The 17,245-nt window shown below is 40.1% G+C and overlaps 1 protein-coding gene across 1 annotated transcript; it reads right to left on the reverse strand.

Moving 5' to 3' along the window:
• Nucleotides 1-598: 598 nt before the first annotated feature.
• LOC131794761 (outer dynein arm-docking complex subunit 2) lies at nt 599-17,137 on the reverse strand. Its single transcript, XM_059112313.2, has 28 exons — nt 17,051-17,137; nt 16,214-16,460; nt 15,831-15,894; nt 15,339-15,444; nt 14,803-15,016; nt 14,432-14,462; nt 14,216-14,288; nt 13,795-14,045; nt 13,134-13,267; nt 12,366-12,500; nt 12,125-12,193; nt 11,537-11,657; nt 10,947-11,009; nt 10,188-10,334; nt 9,870-9,942; nt 8,972-9,108; nt 8,154-8,375; nt 7,599-7,709; nt 6,648-6,802; nt 5,679-5,739; nt 5,231-5,412; nt 4,630-4,693; nt 3,561-3,611; nt 3,187-3,264; nt 2,371-2,481; nt 1,754-1,797; nt 1,098-1,275; nt 599-992 (listed from the first exon to the last, which is right to left on the reverse strand). The coding sequence occupies exons 2-28, from the start codon at nt 16,456-16,458 to the stop codon at nt 879-881; spliced, it is 3,234 nt and encodes a 1,077-aa protein (XP_058968296.2). The 5' UTR covers nt 16,459-16,460; nt 17,051-17,137; the 3' UTR covers nt 599-878.
• Between the last annotated feature and the right edge of the window lie 108 nt (nt 17,138-17,245).

Genomic DNA, 17,245 nt, shown 5'->3' on the forward strand with positions numbered 1-17,245 from the left:
TTTTCAGACAAAAAATAGTCTGTTTTCGATTATTTTGTAATTCTTAAGATTACTTATTCTTTGGATCTACTGAAATTAAGCGTGGGTAACTACTTTCGCTCTATCAATTTTCAAAATTTTGAAAACTGCCGAGATACAAATCGAAGAAAAAGACCCACAAATTTGACGCAAATGGTTCTGAATACAGCGGATGGATAAACAAAGAGGGAAAGGGTGGTGGCCACTTATCGAGAGTTTATTACTTGACGCTTTTCATTCAACTAATTTATTCCTGTTTTCTCGTCACCATATTCCCACCAATGGCGTAGCTCCACTTTCTGCATATAAACCCACACACAACCCACAATTCCTCTGATCGCTCTGACGAAGGGCTAACGCTCGAAACGTCACCTTTTGTACCCTTTATGGTGGCTAATTTACGTTTTCAACTCAGTTGTTAACACTAAATTACCTGCTATACTCTCCCACCAACGCAGCACCACAGTTTCTTTAGAAACTTACCCCTTTGTTTATTACTTAAGTCTAGTTTGTTTCACTGTCTCATAATGGAAGTGTTGGACACATCATTAGCAACTAAAATATAGAGATATGTCACCACTGAAGAAATAAATATTTTATTCAAGTTTTGCCTTAAAGAAAATAAAACAAAATCAATTCCCTCTCACCTAACCTGAAAATACAGCAACTCTTCACAGGTAATTTGAACACAGTACTATTTCTATATTACAGATTAACATAAGAATCGCATTCGAGATGGTTTTACGAGGATATTATGACTGAAAGACATTTATAGCATTATAGCTTCGAGTTTTTTTTAAAGGTAAGAAAATAATCATTCATCCATCATCTAGATGATGTTAACAACAAGGCCGCCTGGATCAGTTGTATCGAGCCTTCTCATTGGCTAATGCAAGTCTCCTGATGTTGCCAAGGCAACCAGCAGCAGCCTCTTGGAGAACTTCGTCGGACGATCCAACCATTTCAAGAAGATACTAACAAAAAGACGGGGAGTAAAAGAAGACCATAAATAAATACTTTGGTCTCTTCTAAATGAAATTTAAATAAAAACAACAACAACAGCATGAAATAAAAAATACCTTAACGACACCGCTGTTATGCATAGAGATGCAATTATCGGGGTCACGAGACAGCTGATGAAGCGCACGCGCGGTAGCCCTGTGTACATCCGGGTTCTTTGACTTGAGGTAGTACACCAATGGAGGCACAGCTCCCGCTTGGCCAAAAGCGACTCGATTGTTTCCCCAAGTACAGCATCTAACAAGTTCAGAAAATCAACGATAAATGTTCTGTTATTATAGTCAAAATGATATTAATGCACCAAAGTGTGAGGTGTTGTTATTTGCACTTATATCGTTCTATTAGATTTTCCACAGTCTGGGTAAATGTGAGTCACCCTCTCTACCCATACGGTATTTTTAATGGCCTCTCAGGAAAAGTCCAGTAGGCCACGTGACAGAGAACCTCGCCACCAGGTCTCCTTGACGCGTTGATCTATGACCTGAAACAACCGGCGATAGCCGCGCTGCTGCATGACTAGAAAAGAACTTTAGACTCCAATAAAGATCTTAAAATCCATCGGCACGAGTCGTTTGCCCGAAGAGGATGCTTTACTTAATTATCAGTCTGTTTTACAAGTGAATCTCCCTCGGGTGTTAAGACAGTTCCTTCCAACTTGTTTTGATCTTGGTAATAAGTCGATAAAAATGCTGTTCTTCTTTAAAATCGTACTTACCTAGCTATCGATTCCGCTAGGTACTGACGTAAACGGTCATCAGTCTGAATTCAAAATAATGAATAAATGTTGAGATTACTATTGAAGTGAAGCATAACTGAGTTTAGCATTATAACCTAGATAAGATACAGTAAGTCTCCAGGAGCGAAACGTTCGTATGTTTAACATTTGTTGAGTTGGGAGCAATTTCAATTGAGTGTCTAAAGCAATCAAGGATTACAATGGTTTTACTTTTCTACGCTCTGTGATTGGTCCAGAAAACTCGCGCCATTCTCTCAGCCAATCAGATTCAAAACCAAAACCAATCGCCACTTCGTCACACGCGTTTTCCCGCGCTTTGAGCAGTTTGCTTACTTTGACTTAGAATACTCATTGGCCCGTTGTGCAATTTTCCTTTCCGCTGATTGGTTGCAGTGATAATTTTGGTTTTCGTTTTATGACGAAAAGGGCTCTAAACCAGTTACATGTCTACTAATGCCAACCACTGGTCTAAAACTCCCCGCGCACACCACTTTTGTCATTTTTACGCTCACTATAGGATCGCTAATTCTCAAGCTCGAAAGTAAATTCGATGGATAAACACGTTCAAGCAGTTTATTGCAACAGTTTCTTCTCACCGTCGTCGCCAGTTTTGCAAGCATGGGTACCACACCATGATCTGTGATGACCGCAAGGTTTTCTTCATCTTTTGCTATGTTAGCAATGGCTGCGCAAACACTCGCTAAAACCTGTAAGGGTGAAATAGAAAATTAATAAAACTGTCATTTTCATGCATTCTCCGACCCAACATGCGCCAGCGCCTTGGTAAACGGAGAAACGACTTTCATGTCTCCCTATCCACCTTTTTTTTCCTCGCTCACCCGCTACCTTACCACTCCCTACAAATTGAGCGTCTGAAACGCACTACCACAAGACTCGTTCCTTGTCATAACGAATTACATCGCTCTAACTTTGATCAAGTAACGATTACGTATGGAAAGGGGAATAGCGTAGGTCGACTCTAAGTAGAGCCCCTAGCCTCCCAATATCTGCGTAGCAAATTCTGCCTTCTGGATACTAAACACTTGCTTGAAAACGGTGAAGAGAATTTGGTTTTATATCAATACGACACCATAAAGCCGATGGCTTTTTTCATTTGCATAACAATTTTTTTTGCTAAGTAATGAGCTGGAATTGTTAGAAAAGTTAGATTTGATCACGTCTAGGACTTTGACCCCTAAGAGTAACTAGTATCTAATTTCTCCTCACAATATCTCCCTGAATCACACATTAAGGTTACGAGAATAAAGAAAATGATCACCAGTTAAGGAAGATATTGATTGTAAAATAAATTCTCCTTGTCAGCTCCTTGGGAAATGTATGGAAAAGAGTAAGGAGAATATGCATACTGATGTTAGGGTGTAAAGGCTTAAAGGAGTGATGTATGAAAATACCTCTCTGTCGTTGGACTTCAGCAAGCTAACAATCAGTTCCAGTCCCCCAACAAACGATCGCACCATTTCTCCAGCGTCCTAAAAGGTAAATGAATGGAAGTTTCATTAAAATATGGAATCTGTAACAATGAAATAATTCGAACATGTGCAGTCTGATCCTGCAGTTTTTAAAAGGCATGTACGAAAGAGCCTAAAAGGTTTGATTTATCTTTACCCATTTACGTGTACACGCACAGCCCCATTGAAGTCTGCAAGACCCTTGTCAAGTATGAGCTTAGGTATGGCCAAGCCGTTTACGAACGAGTTCTATGTCGCTCAGTGGTAAAGCATTGAACCAAAAATTCCAAAGGACTGAAGTTGGTTATTTCGCTTACCTTCGCGTTTTCAATACAGGGGCAAATAGCCCAAGCGGCACTCGACTGCACCTGTAAGAAAAGAGCGTGATACCAATTATTTGCGAAACTGTTTACCGAAGCCTACAGAATAGCAGGAAAAAATAATGTATACTAACATCAAAGGGTCGATAGAGATGAGAGGACTGCGCCCCTTATAAGTCTCTCATATTCCCGCGCGCGCCTATTTTGGTTGTTCCTGAGCGTACCTCTCTAAGTTGTATCATGGATAAATGGATGAAAGTTAGATCTTTTCGAGTTCCGTCTGCGCGCGCACAGGCTAGTTCTTCCGCGTGCACTCGAGTTAGTTCCTACTCTACGCGCCTCTTAGAGATCCTCCTGCACGTGCCCATGTTTCATCTTTCTTTTTGCACCTTTGTAAGTTCTTCCTGCGCACGCCTCTGTTGGTTCTTCCTAAGCAGACCATCACTATATCTTTCTGCATGCGCGTATGTTAGTTTTTCCTTTCTACATGCGCCTATGTTGCTACTTTCTACACACAACTTTGACAGTTCGAAGGCTCGTGCTTCTCGCACTTCTCGGGCTACTTAAAAATTCCCAAGTGCTTATATAACTCAACAATGCTCGAGGAACAAGTTTTTTATTTCTTTTATAAAATGTATCGTGAATTGCGCGAGCTCGTACCGATGACGTAGGCTGCGTGCATTATATCTCAACAGTGCACTCGTGTGACGTAAGGCGCGTGCTTTATGGAAATATAATGAACTCGTTCTGACCAATCACGGCGCGCGCATTTCTCTGAACATTTTATAATAGTTCTTTAAGCAAGCGCCTAGGAAAGTGCATCCTTCGCGCGCCAAAGGTAGTTTTTTCCGCACTAGCCTGTGTTAGTTGTTCCTACACACACCTATGTTAGCTCTTCATTCACGCGCTTCTGTTTCCTCTTGCGGCGCGCATGAATAATATTTCCTTCTGCACTTCTCCCTGTTGGCTTTTTCTTTAAGTGGTGCTACTTTAACTGGCGCGCTCAACATTTAACTGTGACGAGCCTGTATCGCCTTTTACGAACATACAGTGATAGTTAACTAACCTTTGGGTTATTAGACTTGAGCAGGGACCACAACAAGCGCACTCCGTCAAGACGGTCAATGATACTAGGGTGAGAAAGTTCAAATATACATATCACCCGATGAAAACAAATAACAAGCGAATCGAGCGCCTTTGAACTACAGCTATGTTTTTTTCCAATTCTTCGTCTCGAAAATACGAGCGATTTGGAGAAAAAAAAAAAAAGAATTCATTTCAATTGAAGTGAACGAGGGAGCAGACATGGCTGGGACTGAGAGCCTTTTGACAAGTTAGAGAAACATTACAGTAACTAAAGGAGACTCAGTGCGCAACACGTGTCACTGTGGTAACGGATAATTTTATACTTGTTCAACAGACGTTCAATCTTTAATTATTTTAAGAGGCCAAGCTGACAAAGGGCTATATTCAAGCATAATGAAATCATATCATTTCTCTCCGTACAAGTCGACAAAATAAATTGATCTCCCCCATCTTTACCATCCCTGCCCACCCCACCCCCACCTAGACCAAGTTCTCCCTTCTCCACTCCACCCCAGTTGGGCTGTGTCTTCACTAGAATGGATAGCTCAGAGCGAAAAATAAAAAGTAGCGCCAATACTCACGCCATGTTATCAGGCTCTGTTGCACAGGCTCCCACAGCATTGGTAACATTGACCAGTAAAGCCTGATTTGTACTGGTCAGCAGATTTACCAGAGAAGGTATTCCACCGGCTTTCCGGATGGTTGTTCTGTTTGCGGGGACTTTGGCACACTCGCCCAAGGCTCCCACGACGTTGATTAATACCTGCGTATTACATGACAAATAGTTCGATATCTTAGCTACAGTTCCTGGAAGTGATTAACATGTAACTTCTCCCTATCATACCTCTACATTATTCAGCAAACAGGTAATGAGAATACTCAGACTTATCAGGTAGAAGTTGTTATCTTGATCTAAAACCATATTCTTGTAAATTATTTACAAGGAAATGTGTAGCAGCTAGAAGGGAGAATTAACAATCAAATCTTGGAAGTTACAGGGTTAAAAACGTAAGGCTAATAATCACTTACCTCTTCGGGTTGTTCAGTTAACAATGACACCAACTGCTCGATGGCTTTAAGTTCTTGAAATCTGGTGGGGAAAAAAAAACGGCAATGGCATTAACTAATACAAAAATGCATTGTGATACTTGTATTTCTGAAATTATCGCACTAAGGCATAGGTTTCCATGCCTGAAATGTTGTTTAAGAAAAGGCTTGAGTTTCGTAAGAAAAGCGACAGTCGGTAAAAGCTTTTAAGCTTACGACAACGAAAATATCTGAGAAATTAGTTGTTTAAAACAAGCACTTCCTCGGATATCCTTGCTGCCTTAAGCTTACGATAAAGGAACCAGTTTGAGCGCAAGGTTGGTGAGGGGCCAATTGTTATTTTTAATACGAAAATATTACGACAAGTACCACTTGTCATCTTAAGCATTTATCCCGAAGAAAACTGGAGGTATTACTTGAGATATAGGCGTATTGAATGTCTCCTTTGCCGCTACGCCAGCTATGCATTTCATTCATACTTAAAAGAAGCATATTCCAAAACCTAGTTCAGCGGCGACCAGGAAAAAGTGGCGATTAACTGCGAGAGCTGTTGTCAAGGAAACAGCTTAAAAACGAATCTCATTCACTGATTCCGAGAACACCTTCGCGGCGTAGAGAGAAATGACAAGGACGGATCCAAACCAGTCGCTAAACACTTTAATCTCCTGAGCAATTTAAGCAACATATCGCAGTTTGCGGTCTTTCTTTACATCTAGGCAGTTCGGAGAGACGCAAAACTCTAGTACAAAAATTCACCTTTCAAATCGGCACTCTTAATCCCTACGGTATACATGCACCTTAACAAATTGAGATCCAGAATTACATAGCAACTGAGGTTTACTCTTCAGTACACGCCTATACTCAAAAGTTTCTCCACACAAATATTTAGAACCTTCTCTTTTGAAAACAAGACGCCACAGAGGAGAAGCCACAGGTTCTATTTTTCTTTACCTTGTTACATTCTCTCGGCTGATAGAACATTTCCAAATGGCTCCAGTAGCAGCCGCCAATAATTCTTTATTCTCAACATTAAACGACAACGATACCAGAGGATCGAGGCCTCCATACTTTCGAACAAGCTCACGCGTCTCGTCATCCTCGGCACACTGAAAACAAATATATGAACATAAAATGTTGCGACCTATTCTGCATTTGTGGAATTGATAAAAAAAACTTTGAAAGAACTCAGTTGGCACTTACCCCCTGGCGCGCGCAATTACAGACTCTGTTTCATTTTTATTGCTCAATTTCAGGCGCGCGCTCATTGGTTTATTCAAACGATTTAAATTTTTATGACGTAATATGCTTTGTCGCGCGTACGAAAAAAAGTGGATTTGGGTTTTTTTCAGTAGAACTTGTATTGTTCCTTTGGCATTTAGAGGGAATTTCTAACTGATTTAAGAATTTTAAGGGCTGTTGGGAAAAACGTCAAAGCAGATAAACACCATCAGTACATACCACACAGGCGAATAGCGCTTTTCGCGCTCGCTGATTGGCTCGTTCAGAAGTGATTAGCATGAACTGTTCACTTCCGAGCAGTCGATGAGACAAAATCGTGCGTTAAGAGTTTTATTTGATTTCTGTATAGTATATACTAAGACAATTGTTCACCCCCATTTTGGTGAATAATTGTTGATTACTTCTACGAAGGTGAGTATCAAACAGCACTGCACTCGCTATTACGATCTGAACGCATTTCGATCGAGTGTCACAAAAGAAAGACCAAAACCACAAGGATGTAACAAGAAATAGTCAAATGTGTCACATGTCACAAAATATTGCCAAAGATGTAGCATGTCACAAGGAGAGCAAGGATGTCACGCGTCACACAATGAAGTCCAGGATGTCACATGTCACAAAAAGTAGTCAGAGATATCACGTGTCACACAATTATGTTCTCACCTTGAAGATGGCGCTGGCGCAATGCATCTGTAGTTCTTGGTTTTCACTTTTCAAGTTTCTGACAAGGTCTTCGATCATTCCTTCAGTGCGAATGGCAAGTCTATAGCTAGCCTGACAAGAAACGACAAAACCGGTTTATTAGAATTAAGAATTTTCATCTGTGTGCGGCCCCGCGAGATGCACAAAGGGAGAGCATCATTAATTATTCAAAACCGATAAAACAACACATTCGAAGACGATAGAGCGCTTATCAATCGAGTGTCGTAATTCCAAAACCAAAGTGATCACAACGGCCAATCAGGAGATAGGAAAATGCCTTAAGAACCAATGAGAACTCAAAGCAAAACAAGCAAACTGCCTAAAGCGCGGGAAAACGCGGGCGACCAAGTGGTTTTAATTTTGCATCTGATTGGTTGAGAGAGTGGTGTGAGTTTTCTGGACCAATCATAGGACGAACTAAACAAGAACAAAGCAATCCCGGATTTCTTTCGAAACTCAATTGAAATCGCTCTTTTTCGACATTGAAGCTACTTCTGCTTCATCATTTTAACCAACCTCAGAAGCACATTCCTGCAGAGTTCCCACCACAGGAATGAGCATGGCTTCGTTGCTAGACTTGAGCAATCTGGCCAGTAGAGGAATTCCCCCTGCCTTTCGAATAGCTTGCTTGTTTTTGGTACTCTTACTGCAGCTCCACAGAGCGAGCGCTCCACATCGCGCAACGTCAGCTTCCAGATCTGATGCATTCACAAGGGTTCCACAATCTAGCAGTGACACCTGTCAATCAAATACGTGTAAATCACGCGAATAGAAGCGTTCAAATGGCTTGTTATTGAAGGAAAAATACTGAAGCTACCTTTGAAAAGCCTGGGAACTTTAAGGAAATCTGACTTCGCTTAAGCCTAATAGTACTTCAGAATCTTTTTCCATTAACCCTTAAAACCCTAAGAGTGACCAGTATCTAATTTCTCCTTACAGTGGAGAGAGAGGATATGTTGAAGATTGACAAGTTAATATATCATAATTTTTCAAAACAAATTGTGATAGATTTTCGCGCTTGTCTCAGTAGTAGTTGTATAAACAATAGTTTCCAGGACAATGCAAATCTAGGGATGAAAAAAGTGGTCCGGGCTTGACTCAAAAATCTCTTTTTATCCTTAGTTTTGTCCTGTCCCAGAACTGTCATTTTCCTATCTCTACAGTATATAATGCTTCTGACACATTCATTAGGATCATGAGAATTAAGGAAATGATCGCCAACCAAAGAGGCTTTGATTGTGAAACGAACTCTCCTTGTCAGTACCAAACGACATGTTTAAAGATAAGTAGGGAGAATATGGATTCTGATATCTCGGTGTGGAGCGTTAACTTACCAATTTTCGTATGCCGCCATATTGCCTGACAGTGCGCCTCGCTCTCCTGAATTTCGCCACATGCGCAATAGTCTCAGCAGCTAAACATTTCAGCTCGTCGTTGAAGCCTTGAAGAAGTTTTACCATAGTCTGTAAACCTTGGAAAACGAAACATAATGCTGTTCAATTTATATACTGGAAAAAATAATCGGTATCCTACACTAATAGTTATTTTAGCCCGCTATTTCCAGCTAGCATTACATAAACATACAACGAAGATACGACGGATTTAGCCTACGACTAGGTCCTCACTAAAAGCCCTTTGGTACAAACGTTTTTTACCCCCTTAACACCCTAACATCAGCATGCATTGTCTCCTCACTGTTCTCTATACATTTCCTATGGTACTGACAAAGAGAATTTGTTTAACAATCAAAAGCTTCTTTAGTTGCTGATCATTTCCTTTATTCTCATGACGTCAATGTGTGTTTCTGGGGTGATACTGATAGGGGAAAATAGTTTCTAATCACTCTTAGGTGTTAAAGGGTTAAGCGACGCGAGCCGCTGAGAGTTCTGCAAGGGGTCTACCATTCATTATTAGTGCCAGACCCCCAGCAAACTCTCTCCGTTAGACGCAGGGCGCGCGTTTCTCGGGCGGGAAACGCGCGTCTTGTAACGCTGAGAAAAAGAATCTGCTCGCATGCTACGACTGACTTCCCAAGGTTTTGCGCGTAAGCGAACTGTGGTGCAATCTTCTAAACTAGAAATGCTTGATGTTCTGACCCCTTTGTCAATCCTTAATCGTTGGTGGTTCAGTCGTTGAAACAGCAAAAGATCTCTAAGCTAACATTTTATATCTTTAATATGAACACCAACAAACATATTTCAAGCCTAACTAGAAGAGAAAGACTATTTTTACCTCCCAAGTCAGCAATCGCCTTTCTGATGAGGGAATTTCTCGAAATCTCTCGCAAAATCTTTAAAGATCCAATCTAAAAGATACAAAAAGAGATTTTTAAGTACCGTTTGGTATAGTTCCTTAAGAGGAACCTCTACACATAAAGCGTTAGCGGAGTCTTATACATATTAATTTATCTATGTTGAAAAGCAAAACTTCCGAAGGAAGAGCTTACAGTATGAAAGACAATCGTTGGTTTAATTAAGCCCTCTATGCAACTAATGAGCTTTTGAGGTCGGTTTAAATTCAGAGAATAATATTATGGATTGGGTTCATCACCTTGCATTTGATTTCATCAGTTTCCAACAGGTTTATCAGCACTTCCAGTCCACCGACATCTCTGATGGCCAGCTGGCATGTCTCTTGTTGAAGGTTGAAATCCCTCATAGCGCACAGAGCAATGATGGTGGCGGTCTGATTACCGCTCTACAATGAGATAATTCAACACATTTGAGTGGAGAAAAACTTTACAAAAGCCTTGGAAAAAGCTCGGTGCGTCGGTCGTGTTGTTGACTCAAAACCACGTAACCACAACGGCCAATCAAGATAAAGATTAACCTCACATGGAGCCAATTGGAACTCAAGGTAAATACACGTGAGCGACCACAAGCGCGGGAAAACACGGGCGATCAGTTGAAGCATGTGATGTGATTGGTTGAGAAAATGGCGCAAGCTTTCTAGATGAACCGAAGAGCGTAGTATATATTTCGACAATTGATTGAAAATTTCTTCAAAGGCTGTAGGTAATAGGGACATGGAAAGGAAAGGGCGTGTGCCAGGTGCCAGTCCTACAGCGGCATTTTCATAAACCAAACGCTTCCTTTACCTAGCTTCTACGCGACAAATGACGGTAAACGGCGTGCGCCTTCTTACAATGTCCGTTTAACACGACGACGCCAAAAGTGCTATGAATTCATATGTCATTCAGAGCGATGTTTTTTGACGCAAATTTTCCCTAACAATGAACACACTGATAACTTCAGTAAGAATGCAGAGCCTAAGCGCTTTAAAAGCACAGGCATATGAACATTTACATACTTTTAAATACTTGACAAGCTTCTGAATCTGCCAGTATTCTGATGGCAAGTCTGCGTTTGACTCCTACGAAGAAAAAATATAATTAACGTTATATCATAAATATTCCAAGCTAAAGATTTAATGGTAATAGTACCCACCCATGTGAAATGACTAAATGGGCAAGTTTCTAAAGAAACTGTGGTGCTGCGTCGGTGGAAGAGTGTAACAGGGTAATTTAGTATTATCAACTGGGTTAATAACGTAAATTGGCCACCGTTAAGAGTTTAAAAGCTGACGTTTCGAGCGTTAGCCCTTCGTCAGAGCGATTTCCTTCCAAATCTCAGTTTATAATACTAAATTACTATGTGAAGAGTGTTCTCCCTTATTTTAAGCATGACAGGTAAAATAAATTTCCAAACCGGTAAAGCAATCCTTTTACAAGTTGAATTTTCAAGAATTCCAAGCAATTTTAAACGGTAATAAGAGGTACTACAGGCGGTAAATGTTACCGATTACTGCTACTACTGAAAAGGAGAACACTGTGTGAACTGAGGCCTACCACTAAAATTTTTCTCATAACGAATAACAGTTCTAATGTAAAGTTCACGTACCTGTCTTCTGTCTTGGCTCTCCTCTTCCTCCTCACTTTCAGATGAGCTCTCACTGAAGTCCTCTTCCATATCACCTTTCATTTGTGAACGCATCGATACACGCGTGTTCTTGCCCGCATCTCTATGGAACAGAAGAATTTTGTTGGGTTAATACATTTTATATTCAGAGATATTAGAAGAATGCGGCTGATATTGATGACAAAGGTCGATGACATTGATAGTGAAAATGTTGATGATGGTTATAGTGATAACAGTAAGTAATGATAAGAAGACTGAGTGGAGTCCGATTCGGTCTGTGATCATAGGAGTGTTTTGTTAATTACGAGTACGATTACAGACAGAATTGGACGACACGAAGTCCTGTTACCAATTAATCAAAGCTTTGACATAATTTGAGGAACACACTACTCATCGGTCATACGTTGTCATACCAAAGAAAAAGATGTTAATTCGGCAAAATGCGCAACAATAGCGCGTTCACATAACGCTCACATGAAGCAAACACTGTCCTATGAATGCTAAAATAGGCCTGGTGATAACCAATCACGTTCGAGAAGTAGTTTTTGATTAATAGGAAAATAATCCAACCTGCTCTTAGTGTGTCTGGACGACGGCTTCTTCTCTGGAGTGTTTCTCCCCTTCTGTTGATCCTTTTTGCTATAATTATAAAAACATCCAGAGTAAGTTATTCGTGATTGAACCGATAACATCTTTCAAATACGTATTAATATGTCACGGTAAACTCAACACATTAATTGGCAGTTAACCAAAACTTCAAATTCTACCAAGACGTACAATGAAACCTAAAAGCACTCTACACTACACTTACGGATCATCTCCGACAAGATCAGCTCCAAATTCAATGCTAATGTTTTTCCAGCGCGGAGAAGACTCGTATGTTTTGGCTCCTTTGTTACCTTTCTTTTTCTGAGATGTTTTAGTGGTTTTCGTCTTTGTCGAAGCACTAAAATCAGAGCAAAATTAACACACTGTTCAATTTGTTACCTACATGCTTTATTCCTTCTGGTTTCAGTGCGTCACTCTCTTATTGTACCACTATAGCTTATGAGCAGGCCCTCGTTTTAAGTGCTTCGGCGCGATTGTTTCTCTGCCCGCGAGAAAGTACGAGGCCCGGCGAAATGTCTTCAACAGTTCAAGGGGTCTAGCACTGTTGTTAGTGCCAGACCCCCACCAAACATCTCCCCGTCTCGTCTCAAATCTTTTCGTGTGCGGGGAAACGTGCGCACTGCAGCGCTAATGAGGGCCACTGATAAAGATGTCTTAAGACCCAATAACCAATTACCTCCTGAACCTATCCTGATCCTTATAAGAAAACTCTAAGTAACTCTTTAGAGAAAAAATGCTAACAGGCTTTGAGTTCTAAAAAGAAATTTAAGAATTCGAAACCAAAATAAAATTTACTATAAACGAGACTGCACGACTTCGCGCAAAGGCTGAAGAAATTTGGCGAACCATCGTTTTTCTAGTTACCATTTGCTACCTCTATAGTAGATTAGCGACCCGAGGTGGGTCTGTTTGAGTAAAATCTGACAGAACAGCACTTGATCTTTGTGGACTGTAAGTTTTTATAGCTTACTTTATTTGATTTTTAGCCTCTACATCAACAGCTTCTTCACCAGCTGATCCATTTGTTTCTTCGTCCTTCGCAGGTTCATCAATGCGCTCAGGTTTGTCCTGTTTTTCTTCAGAGGAACCATAATACGCAAACTCCTACAAAGTTAAACATTTTTCCTGCTCAAGAGAGAGATAAATATACTAGTGACCCTTGATTTTCCCGTCCTTTTCGCTCAAATTGGAGAAAAAGCCCTTCCAACTTGAAAAAACTGCACCCTCCCCTCCCCTACGTTAAGTATCGTTTGCATAATTAATTCAGCTCCCACCTTAAATAAGTGCCCCTGACATTGAGCAATTTTCAATCGAGTGTTAAAAGCAATCTGGGATTGCTTTGTTTTTGCTTTACTTCGTCATGTGACTGGTCCAGAAAACTCACGCCACCTTTTCAACCATTCAGATTCAAAACTAAAATAAATCGTGTGTCGGTTGCCCGCGTTTTCCCACGCTTCAGGCACTTTGCTTGTTTTCACTTCAAGTTCTCATTGGCTCCTTGTAATATTTTCCTTCTGATGAATTACTGTTGTGATTGATTTGGTTTTGGTTGCAAAACACTCGAAAAGGCAGTCTAAGGACCCAGACGATCATTAGAAGATTTATGGTACTTGCATCAATTTGAAAAATACCTTCTTCTCAATAGCGGATGAAAACTGGGGACTCTTTGCCTTCAGGAGTGCCACAAGTGTGGGATACACATCTCCTACTCTTTCAAAGTTCACCTGCCCCTCTTGGGTCAGGCCTTTGTTTACAAAATAACCAGCTGTGTTAGCAGTGACAGTCAATTTGTCGGAGTCAAATGGCTTGATGTCAAGGTAGCTGATATCACCATGAACTTGCTGCCAGGGTGGGGCATGGCATCCATTACTGAACTGGTGATCTAGTGAGAGATGGTATTATCATGTTCACTATCTGTCTGTGTTTTAAGGTCAAGTCTTTTCAATGATATTGTCTCTAAATAACATTGCATGAGTTTGGTACCAATACGGCTGAAGAAGTTTTCCATTTCTCATTTGACATAATTATAGTATCAGTAATTAAAGACCTTACCAAGAGTCCATTCAATATACTCCAGGCACTGTCCTTTCTCTCCAGCAAAGGATTTTAGTAGCTCATATTCAGCCTGTTGAAATCAGTTACAAAATCAAGAATTCAATTTTTAATTAAAAAATTTTTCTTCTCTAAGATTGCTTGATAAATGAATCACTAACAAAAAAAACTTGGGAAATTTTTTTTGCTACAGTATATGTAAATATTGAAAATTACCTGCACGGCACTTGGATTTAGTCTCACTTCTCTGCAAGAAAAATGCAGGGTGATGAGAAATACAATAAAGAATACCTCACTGAACAACAAAAATGTAGGTAAGGATGCAATAGCTTATTGACAGACACTGTACATACAGTGTACAACTGCCAGGAAATAAGTCAGGGCAAAGTCTGTACCCAAGCCCAGGGGGAAAATAAAGTGTTTGCCCAAGAAAACATCAAATTGACACTTCAGGTCTAAACCTCAAACCTTACAACCTGCAGTCCAGCTCACCAACAATTGGGTACATAGTCTCCCAAAGGAAACACATGTAAAATATACATTTTCATCACTTCATTATTTATGCACTGTGCACAAAGGAAACTTACTTTGCGATGGTTTTGTGAGATGCTTCCAGAAGCTGTTTATCCATTTCACTGATGAGAAGAGATAGAGTGAACCTTGCCTCCTGCTCTTCCACATTTTCTGAAGATTGCTCTCGCGCTTTGCTAAGATCAGCAAGGGCCTTCAGTAAGGGTCTGTCACTGCTGCTGACAGCTGCATAGGCAGCACCCATCACATTTACCATGGGATCTTGGTTTTCTAAAGAAAAATAGGCCGCATAGCATAAGTAAAAAAAAATTTAGAAAGGAAGAAAGTCTTATTGTACACTTAAATTTAGCAATGGAACTGATCACAGTGAAAGATGTGGACTATTCAGCCATAGATTATCATAGTTTCCATAGTAGGAATTGACCAAGAGTGTCGCTACTTATTCTTGACAGGTTGCCTGTCCATCCCCTCCCACCCCCCTCTCCTGCCCCCTTCCAGCCTCTTGTTCAGTTTCCCTGACTGCTCCCTGAGATTTGCTATGCAAAGTTAAGAAAAACATAAAATTAAAAAAAAACATATGTGCAAGTGGTACCTTCAAGGCAAGCCTGAGCCTCTTGGCATTTCTTGTCTCCTGCAACTTTAAGAACACTGCCGATCTGCTCGAATGTCCACACTTTCAGGATAAATTTTTCACCCTCCTGAATAAAAATTGGTCGTTGTTTATTGTCAAGTATGTATATGCTACATGCTGGTATTACATAGGAAAATCTTGTCCAAGTCACTCTTGTGAAGGGAAATCATGGAAAAAGACATACACAGAAAACTTGAATGGTGGTTTAGGTCCCCATTGAGGAGAAGTTATTGTCAAAAGCAGAGTATGGCCATAAAAATCAGTCAAACATTTTTTGAGGTGGCAATGCACAGAAAGTGTCTCCATAAAGAGTGTATTCATCTTTTACAAATGCCTTTGAACACAAAGTTGACTCTTTCAGACTTAGCGATTCAAGTAAGCTTCAACACAATGCAAACCCTGCGATTTTGACACAAAACTATCTATCAATGTAAATATCAATCATTTAAATACCTTGTCCATAGACAGCAAATGCTCTCCACTTGGAGTTTTAGCCTCAGATTTTACATCACTGCCACTGTAATGTGAAAAAATTGACAAATTGTAATTAATTGACCTTTTCCTGCAAACATACTTTCATCAAAACTTGACACCAAATTGTGAGAGAAAACTTGTTATTAATTGTTAACAATGCACATGAAAAAACATTGCAGAAGTTCAAGAAGAATTCAAGAAAGCAGTTGTTTTCAGCCAATCAGAGTCATGTAATTTTTCATGTATATTATTAACACTGTAATCACCTGTCAGACAATTTAGGATATTTCTCGTTTAATGTTCATTTTCTTACAGTTGGTCACTACATATCCCAAATTTGACACCAAATGAGATTAACATACGTTATCTGAAATCCCATTGATCCAAAATTCAACTCTCCAAAGTTGTCAGGTTTTAGGGTACTGTGCCATTTAAAAGGCTCTTTTAGAATCGTCTCTGCCTCTCGAGGATACGAACTCACAAGACTCTCCACCTGCCTCACAATGTCATTCAACAAAGCTTCATTCTGAGGCGTGAATTCCAACTTTCCTTTGCCGTATTCACTGACAGAAGTGCCATCAACGCGGCTGGAGATTGTGGCACCCATAACTGTAACATGAACACAAATCTGAATGAGACGAACGCAGGGATTTACCTCGGAAATGGTTTATGCACATGTTTGTTGTCCTTTCAAACGTCAATTGTCGAGTAGAAACTGAATAGCTTTATGATCAACAAAGACGACAATGTTTTGAAATGGAAATGTTAAACGCATTGCCGATTTTATAGATGTTGACTGTTCGCATAAATCACAAGTATCAAGCTTGGATCTTGGAAGATGCTAAACTCGCAAAAAGATCAGAGGCCACGGAAGGAAAATTTCACCAAAGCGACACATGTTTAAATCTGGTTTGGGCGAAAATTTTCTTTCCTTGAAACCGTTCACCAGATGAAACAGGTAGTCGGCTGCCCATTTTAAATTCTTCTCCCCACAGATATTAAAGTGACATGAGAAATCTAAAACTTTTCAATACAAATATTATGGGATCATAATATAATAAAAACGATCATTCGACAATATAGGACCCCCAAGTTGAGTGATCTTTTTCCTCCGAAAACATCGAGCAAAAACACAATTCAAGGGAAGAAAACAATCCAAATACTATTACCTTCCACCTTATGAAATCATTCATACCTACCTAGCGCCTTGTATCATAAAATATTAAATGTTTTTATGCGATGTTCCCTTGTTTTGCCTTCTGGACTCTACTTTCCCGCACTAGCTTCATTTCCATAGTAACCAAACAGATTTTGGATGCACAAACTCTAATGGTAATAACCGCTGGTTATCAGGTTTGCTTGAGTTGAAGTTTGAAGCGTTGCGTTACGGTCGC

This window comes from Pocillopora verrucosa, chromosome 13 (genome assembly GCF_036669915.1).
Source record: "Pocillopora verrucosa isolate sample1 chromosome 13, ASM3666991v2, whole genome shotgun sequence".
Lineage (NCBI taxonomy): Eukaryota > Metazoa > Cnidaria > Anthozoa > Scleractinia > Pocilloporidae > Pocillopora > Pocillopora verrucosa.

Coding starts and splice junctions, on each gene's coding strand:
- LOC131794761 (XM_059112313.2), bottom strand. CDS start 16,458: ATGGGTGCCACAATCTCCAGCCGCGTTGATGGCACTTCTGTCAGTGAA. Junction 15,445..15,830: donor ATTTGCTGTCTATGGACAAG/GTATTTAAATGA, acceptor ATTTTTATTCAG/GAGGGTGAAAAATTTATCCT. Junction 14,046..14,215: donor GTATATTGAATGGACTCTTG/GTAAGGTCTTTA, acceptor ATCTCTCACTAG/ATCACCAGTTCAGTAATGGA.